This window comes from Diospyros lotus, chromosome 2 (genome assembly GCF_014633365.1).
Source record: "Diospyros lotus cultivar Yz01 chromosome 2, ASM1463336v1, whole genome shotgun sequence".
Lineage (NCBI taxonomy): Eukaryota > Viridiplantae > Streptophyta > Magnoliopsida > Ericales > Ebenaceae > Diospyros > Diospyros lotus.
Window position 1 is genome coordinate 18215490 of NC_068339.1, and position 8927 is coordinate 18224416.

Sequence of the window (8927 nt, forward strand, 5' to 3'; positions counted from 1 at the left end):
GTATGGCCCAGCCCACCAAAAAATAAAAAAATATTTAAAAAATTATGTTTATTAAATATTTAAACATATGTTTAAAAAATATGTTTAAACATATTTTAAATATAATAATTAAAATTATACAAACATAAAAATTATACATATTTTAAAAAATTATAAAAATTTTATAAACATAAAAATTATGTTTAAAAATTATAAATAAATGGCTCATGGACCGACTTAGACAGCCAAGCCCATGGGCTAGCCCTACCCAGCAGGCCCATGGCCCGACCCGCTTGGCCCATTTATTAAGGGCCTGTCTGTGCTGGGCCCAATATTCATTGCCTCGGCCCGGCCCAGCACGACCCGTCTTCCTCGTAGGCTAAATTAGGCCCGACCCACCAAATGAGTGGACCAAGTGGAAGGCGGGCTGGCCTGGCCATTGCTCATCTCTAATCTGTAGCTTGATGGTCAAAGTGTGGTATATATGTTGCTGCGTGATAAAATTTGAATGCCTTGCTAGCATTTTTCGTACCGTCCTTCTATAATTTTCGTTATTAAACAACCAAGAAATAGAAAAGGAAAATAAATAATACATTTCAAGAACAAACCAAAATTCCCATGAGTACCTTTGTTTCTTGCATCTCCCTATTTCTTGAATAATAATAAACTTGAGAAAACACATTAAAAGGGGTGCACTTTGTAAAATGGTTATGATAAGATACCATGGCCCACACCATTAATCATGGAGCCGCGGCGTGTCTAATATATCTATCCACGTATCTAGATCATTTCAACTAATATTAGGCGTAAGCTGGCGGCCTAACACATGTTTGCAACTCATCAACTGTCATCGTCCGTACGGACTTGAATATATATATATATATATATATATACATACTCAAATGGAGTTCTTATACTATGTCCTTCTAAGTTCAGATACCCACTCAAATGGAGTTCTTATACTATGTCCTTCTAAGTTCAGATACCCAAAGTGTATTTGCAGTAGTCTCCTACTATCTTTTATTACTTAATCCCTTTTTATCTTACAAACTACACTTTCCTTGTATTTACTGTGTTACTCAGTCCCACATCACTACTCTTGGTGAGAAAAGGGTCTGATTTTTCATAAGAATCATGAGATGACTTTTCATAAGAATCATGAGACAGTCGTCGTCTCAGAATCCATAAAAATTTGACTAATTAGGGTTCATAAATTAGAAACTTTATTTTTTGTAAGGGCTCATTGCCTAGCCTAGTCGCCCACCCCTTCCTTTTTTGCGAAACTTTGCCTTTGTCTTTCTCTCCCTTTCTTGCTTTTGATGATTCGATCGCTGCTCTGCCTCTCTCGCTCCATCATTCTCTCTGTCACCCTTGTTGCTCTGTCGCTCACTATCTTTCTCTCATTTTGTTGCTCCGTCGCCCTTCGCCCTTACCTTTTTGCTCTCGCTTGTCACTGCTCTGCTTGGTCGTTCGCCCTCGTTGGCTCACCTCGCCCTCACTAACTCGTCTCACTCTCGTGGCTGGTGGCTCGTTCTTCGTTGCGCTCTGCCCTTCTTTCCCTCCGTTGCTCACCCTCGTCGGCTCGCCCTCGTGGTTGGTGCCTGGTGGCTCATTTTCTGGCTCGCCCTCGTGGTCAATTTAGGAGCCTATTTTTACGTTTTGTCTCAAAGTCTCAAAATTTCAGGTACAGTAGGTAGAGAGAGAGATTTAAAATATGTTACTTAGATTAGATGATTTCACATTGAAGATGAAGATCTAAGTGGCCGTCGGGAAATGCAGCAGCTGATTTGTGAATATATATGATCTCATGGGTCACCCCCGCATCTACTAATTAAATTGAGCAGTGAAAGTGTCCATTTTGATGGTTGCATTAATTGTCATATAATAACCCCACATAATATATATATATATATATGTATATGCTGTGACAGCAGCACCAATTGCCGAAGCCATCAAGTGATATTCCCACCTAGGAAGGCATATATATGTGTGATTTGGGCTGGCATATATATATATGTGTACCTTTCATATTCAAAATATCTTGGAAGACAAGTGTGATTTGTGTTGCCACTTGAGAATCATAATATATATATATATATATAGGCATTATTATTTGCCTTTAAGATAGAGGATTAAGAGAAGTGGTATCTTTTGGTCCATGTTCAACCTATGAAAAAAGATAGAGATTGATACACAATACATCTAATTTCTTAAGTGAGGCTGAAAAATTGGACCAGATCTGTTAACTCCTACAGTTTCCTTTCAATTTTTAACATTAATTGAGTACCCTTTTGATTGGTGAAAGAAATTAAAAATGATAGATTTTATCGTTTAATTATTATGTGACAGTTTTATATATATATATATATATATATATGAGATAAGCAGCCTTAAACTATATATGAATCCTTAATTAGCCCTAATTTCTGAAAATAAGAGAGAAAAATAGAAATAACCGCACATTAATTGTGGTAGTTTGGTTTGGTAAAAATCTTGCTCCATTAATTGTCTCCCCTGTAATTATAAAAATGATATTTAATGTGACATTTTTATATTAATCAGACATATAATAATATAATATAATATATAAATAAAAAGAAAGTCTTACTAACTAAACATGAGTAGTCTTAGTTTTGAAATAATATTATTTTCGTAATAATTAAGTAATTAGTGCATCTAACTGCCCAAAAATATTCGAGGTACAGAAAGCAGACAAATTTGATAGGCCGCATGTGCCCACCTCCGCTGTCTCTGCGCCAACCCCACCCAAGCAAGCAAAGCTTCTTCCTTGTCGGGATTGATCCCACCCATATTCCATATTACCCCTTCTCTCCCTCTTCATATTAATATTTAAATTTTACGAAATTGAACTCCAGGGTTTAGATCGATCCACACTACCATCGACCATTCGATCAGTCTTTATTATATATCCAACCTTGAAGCAGCCCAAAAGATCTTCCTTCTCTCTCTCCACTTTCTAAAAGTCATATGTGTGGGTGTCTATATATATATATATCTTCAACCTTGAAGCAGCCCAAAAAGTCCCCCATCTATTCTCTCCTTTTCTCCGCATGTCTCCTCCACAAGCTCCGGACATGTCTGATTCTTCTCCCCGCATCTTCTATCACTCAAACCTCCGATTCTTTCCGAGCATACGGCGGCTCCGCCGCCCCAAGGCTTCTGAGAGCACACCAGCGCCGCCTCCGGCTGGGTTCGAAGAGGGCGAGAACGTGGAGACTGAGGCCGAAGATGGGCTGGTGGCTCTGCGGAGGTCTGTGAAGAGGCTTCACTTCGGAAGCTGGGAAGAGAAGGAGGCGGCGGCGATAGAGATACGGCGGCTGGCGAAAGAGGATTCCAAGACGAGGAAGGCCCTGGCCGAGCTCGGCGTCGTGCCGCCATTGGTGGCCATGGTTGGGTCAGAGGTGGCCGGCCGGCGGCGGCCGGCGGTTCAAGCATTGATTGAGCTTGCCAACGGATCTTACACGTAAGTCTTCTGATCATATATACAGAGCACAAGTTAATTATGCGTCATCCGATAAATTCTACTTTTATTTTAAAAATTTGTCAAATATTACTCATTATCATTTATTTTTACTTCGTATATATATACACTAAATATTTTCTCATGTTATTCGGTTCAATTCAATCTCCATCCACTAATTAGATTTAATTAAGAATAATTTGATTCATCCACAAGGGTTTTAGAAACTATTGATAGAGTTAGGTGAAGATTTTAATTGAGATTTTCTAAAAATGATATTCTTATCAATTAATTATTTTTCTTGAGTTCAGTAGGATTTTATTGACATAAATGACATCTCAAGCCAACCATACAAATGGAATCTAACCAAATGGAGCCCATTGGGGCAGCGGCTACTTATGACTTTTGAGACAAACAGATCATAGAGAAATGCACTCTGGACATTGGGTTTTGCCTAGACTGGGTTGGGACCCCCTGTCTGATCATGTCTATTTTTGTAGGTAACACTTGTTTTTTTCTGAGTAATTAATGTGTCTCTGACTATGATTTTTAAGAAGCCCTTTGAGACAAATAGTTTTGTGACAACATGACGGTGAATTAAATTATTTGGAGGATGGCCCAAGAAGGCCTCATATGTCATGCATTAGGGGCAATTGGTCATCATCTTTGGAATTGAAACCGTGGTATATATGTCAAGGCAAGGACAAATCATTCAAGTATCCAAGTCACGCATCAATAATTCCAGGACCTAACTCACTGCAAAGATACAAAGATAATGACGATGGAAATGACCCATAACACCCCATTGTTTGATGTATAGATAGGGTGATCATTTGTGTTCATAGTGATTGTTTCCATATTGTGTGCGATTATTTAGATTTTTATTTTGGTATCCTTTAGCTAAGATTAAGTGTGCAATTATGACTTATTTATTTTCTTGAATTTTAATAGGGGACTAGAGTTGCAAGTTGAATCTTAGTATTAATTATTTATTAAAAATGTCTCATCTCACCCATTTAGTGAAAAAAAAAATCACCTTATTCAATTTCTAATAGTCAAATTGTATCAAGTTTCAACTTTTTCAAACCCAAAACAACCAAACTTCATTGAATAATTAGTTTTTTGTTCTTAAGTTGGGTTGACTCTCCACTAAAGTCCATAGTGGTAGGCGGAGTTTGGGGCAATGCTAGCTAGTGAGGAAATAAAGAAGTTCTCTAAACAAATAAGTAAGTTATTAATAATTTGCTTAATAAGATGCTCATGGGGAAGATAGACACAACCAAAAACAATGTATTATTTTGCATCTTCTCTCATGTGGGTATGGCGTGGCTGTTGAGATTTTGCATCGTGTCCATATCAGAATAAAATATTGAAATTAAAAAATCTCTTGGTGACTTCACGCTCTTAAACAAATTATTGTTTCAGAATCTTGTTGACTTCCCTCTGCAGAACACTGTTTAGTGCAATTAATTTCTCCGGGTGGTTGGTAATGTAATGGTATGGGAGCCCATGCCTATCATTTTGAACCATCATGGAAACTTAGAATTGTAGGTCCATTCTCTTCATATTATTTTCAAACCCTTCGCTATCTATATATAGTTTGAGATAATAATTTTGTGGAAGAATGATATTGAGTTTGACCCATCGAGTCGAACATTGTTTTTAATAATTACGAGTAATTAATTTAAGTGTTTTTCTTCTCAATGTATGATTATTGTTATTCATCAGGACGAAGGCGCTAATGCTAGGGGCCGGAATCTTATCAAAATTGCCAGAAAATGTCGACGGTATCGACGAACCAACTATGCACGAACTGGCCCAATTGCTGCAATCCTTGTCTTCCCTGGCCAACAGCCAGTTCCCTTTCACCTCACCAAGAATTCCTCCATTGCTGGCCGGGATTCTGGAGTCTAGCGCAAGCACTGGAACCATAAAGCTTTGCTTGAGCACTGTGTACAATCTATCCACCATGCTAGACAATGCAACAGCTTTGGCCAGCACCGAGATGATCCACGCCCTTCTGAAGCTCTCCACCGAGAAAGAAACCTCGGAGAATGCGCTTGCAGCGGTTGGGAACTTGGCGGTAACCCTACCGGGGAAGAAGGCGATGGAGGAGAGTCCAGTGGCGCCCGAAAGCTTGATAGAGATCTTGACATGGGAGGAAAAACCCAAGTGCCAAGAACTTTCCGCTTATCTTCTGATGATCCTGGCTCATCAAAGCTCCATTCAGAGAAAGAAAATGGCAGATTCGGGAATTGTTTCGGTTCTCCTTGAAGTGGCCTTGCTGGGCAGCCCTTTGGCTCAGAAAAGGGCGCTGAAGCTGCTACAATGGTTTAAAGACGAGCGGCAAGCGAGAATGGGGCCGCATTCGGGGCCACAAACAGCTGGGAGGGTTGTAGAGATAGGTTCCCCGGTGAGCGAAAGGGAGAAGAACGAAGGGAGGGAGATGATGAAGAAGTTGGTGAAGCAAAGTCTGTATAAGAATTTGGAAACGATTACTAGGCGAGCCAATGCTGCTGAGGATTCTTCTTCTTCTAGGCTCAAGGCTTTGGCCCTGAGCTCCAGTTCAAAGAGTTTGCCTTATTAGAGAGAATGCCCAGTTGATGTACAGATTTTTCTTGTGCAATTGGATGGACATTGTTAATTAAGAGAGCAAAATTGTTTTTCTTGGAAGTTTGCCTTCCATCCACTTCACATTTTGTGAAAAAAGCTTATTACTTTCCTTTGCATTGTGTGTAATGACGCATGGTGACAAGTATGAGATTTTCTTTCTCCCAACGGAAGCATAGAAATTTCCCTGCTCATCGATAAATGCATGAAAGTTTCTTCTCTTTTGGAGTTTGATCATGAGTTGAACATGCAAAAATCTCAAATATGGATATGTTAGTTTCAAAAAGAGGCCAAATCATATCTTCGTTTGCAATCAAAACTGTTACCATAATGTAGTATTAGCTAGAACTCATTTTGCCGAGTTTTGAGGGAGAATAGAGCAGGGTGTGGATTATATCTATTGCAACCAAAGATTGTTTAGTAAAAATTGTACCTCGGAGAAAGACATAGAGTAGCTAGTCACAGCCGAGACTATGCGTAGCTTTTTATTTATGTAGTAGAAAATTCAGAGTCCCGTGGCATTTGTGCTTCTTCATCTACTTAGTACTTACCCAATTATCAAAAGCTTTAATTTATATGTTGTTTTTGTTGTGAAGGGATGGCAAGGGGCAGGTTTTGCTCACTCTGTCCCCGATCCCGACTTCTCGTAGCCCGGCCCGATTATACGTGGGGCACAAATCTTCAACCCAATCCCCGCCCTGAACCTGGTTAATGGGTGTTGACCCCACACCAATGGAGGCTGGGTGGGTCATTTTGGAATCAAAGTGATCTGCAAGATGCATAGGCACCGCCAAGTAATGTTATGAAATCATCATTTTCTGAACTGAAGAATTTAACTACATAAGATTTCTCAAAAAAAAAGAAAAAAAAAATACTAATGCCTAAGAAAGTGACTTTGTACTGTTGAAGACGAACACAAAAGACAAATAAACATGGGAAACAAGGTCCGTGTTCTGGTAACGGTTTCCCATGTAATTGGCACTGTTGAAAAGTGCTATATTTGCTGCTAAAGATCAGAAGTTGAAGAAGTCAAACAGTTGAAATTGTTGATAATTTGGTGGAATAACAGAAGCTAAAAAATTGCCGAGTTTTTGAATTTAATTATGAATTTTAGTTGCTTGTTTATTTTAGGATTTCTTATTGAGTTTGTTACATTTTTTTCTGTATAAATACATTCATAAGTTAATGAATGAACGATCAGTTTTTACAGTCTATTACCTCTTTTACTTATTTTCTGTAGTATTTCCAACAAATTGGTATCAGAGCCTTATTGATCTTAAGGGTTTGTGTTTGAGAGTGAGTGAATGCAGTGAGGAACCTTCTTTTTGTTTACAAAAAACCAAACACCTAGCCTTCAAGCCAGATTACAGCTATGGCAGGAAACAATTTCATGTCAGCACCACCAATGTTTACAGGTGAAAATTATCAGATTTGGGCAGTGAAGATGGAGTCATACTTGCAGGCAAGTGATTTATGGGATGTGGTAACAACTGAAATACCAACATTACCTGAGGATCCAACCATTGCCCAAATCACAGAAAATAAGTCAGCAACAAGAAAAGGGTATAAGGCCAAGACCTGTATTCACTCAGCCGTATCAGAAATGATTTTTACAAAGATCATGACTTGTGAAACAGCAAAACAAGCATGGGATCTTCTCAAGGAGGAGTACCGGGGTAATCAGAGGACAAAGCGGATGCAAATTCTGAATCTCAAGAGAGAATTTGAGATGAAAAAAATGAAGGAAGCTGAGAGCTTCAAGGAATATGTTGACAAACTGATGGCCATTGTCAACAAGATCAGGATGCTTGGTGAAGCACTTCCTGATAGCAGAGTTGTTGAAAAGATACTGGTAACACTTCTTGAAATGTTTGAGGCTAAGATTTCCTCTCTTGAGGAGTCAAGAGACCTGTCAACTATTGCATTAGGAGAGTTGATCAATGCGATGCAAGCTCAGGAGCAGAGAAGAGCTTATAGACAGGAGGAGGGAGTAGAAGGGGCTTTTCAGGCAAAGTACACAGCCACTAGTGAAAGCAAGGGAAAGAAGCTTTGGAATAGAGGAGGAGAAGACAATGTTGGCAAGGGCACACGAAATCCTCCTAAATTTCCTCATTGCCAACACTGCAGCAAAACTAATCATCATCCAACTAAATGTTGGAAAATTCTGGAATGCAGATCATGCAAGAAAAAGAGGCACATTGCTAAATTCTGCAAGAACAAACAGCAAACCCAGGCACAGACTGTGCAACAACCTAATGAAGAATAATTATTTGTTGCAACTTGTTTTGCAGGAAATAACTCCACAAGTGAGGCCTAGTTAATAAACAGTGGATGTACCAACCACATGACATACGATGACTCCATCTTTCAAGACCTTGATAGGTCTGCCGAATCCAAAGTCAGAATTGGCAATGGTCAGTTGATCGAGGTAAAAGGAAAGGGAACTGTTGCTATAACAGGTTCTGCAGGTAAAAAAATAATTACTGATGTACTTTTTGTACCAGAAATAGACCAAAATCTGCTAAGTGTTGGGCAATTGCTTGAAAGGGGTTATTCTGTATTTTTTAAAAATAAAACATGTGAAATTACTGACTCAAGTGGTGAAGTTTTGTTCTCAGTTGACATGAAAAGCAAGAGTTTCAGTTTGGAGTTAGCAAAAAATGAATCGTGTGCATACTCTTGCTCAAAGGTTGATGTATGGCATCGAAGAATGGGACATTTTCATAATTCTGCATTGGAATTTATGCAAAAAAAGGAAGTTGTGAAGGGAATGACATTCACTGGAGAAGAAATCAAAGTGTGTGAAGCATGCCAGCTGGGAAAACAAGCCAGACAGCCATTCCTAATTAACAAAGCC

At 39.0% G+C, this 8927-nt stretch overlaps 2 protein-coding genes across 2 annotated transcripts; both read left to right on the forward strand.

Annotated features, from left to right (window-relative positions):
• Window positions 1-2803: 2803 nt before the first annotated feature.
• LOC127793995 (uncharacterized) lies at window positions 2804-6133 on the forward strand. The gene is made up of 2 exons (XM_052324848.1): window positions 2804-3463; window positions 5189-6133. Exons 1-2 carry the CDS (start codon window positions 3051-3053, stop codon window positions 6045-6047), a joined length of 1272 nt encoding a protein of 423 aa, XP_052180808.1. The 5' UTR covers window positions 2804-3050; the 3' UTR covers window positions 6048-6133.
• Window positions 6134-7442: 1309 nt separating this feature from the next.
• Window positions 7443-8336, forward strand: LOC127794683 (uncharacterized). Its single transcript, XM_052325930.1, has one exon. It carries the CDS (start codon window positions 7443-7445, stop codon window positions 8334-8336), a length of 894 nt encoding a protein of 297 aa, XP_052181890.1.
• The last annotated feature ends 591 nt before the right edge of the window (window positions 8337-8927 follow it).

Coding starts and splice junctions, on each gene's coding strand:
- LOC127793995 (XM_052324848.1), top strand. CDS start 3,051: ATGTCTCCTCCACAAGCTCCGGACATGTCTGATTCTTCTCCCCGCATC. Junction 3,464..5,188: donor CTTGCCAACGGATCTTACAC/GTAAGTCTTCTG, acceptor GTTATTCATCAG/GACGAAGGCGCTAATGCTAG.
- LOC127794683 (XM_052325930.1), top strand. CDS start 7,443: ATGGCAGGAAACAATTTCATGTCAGCACCACCAATGTTTACAGGTGAA.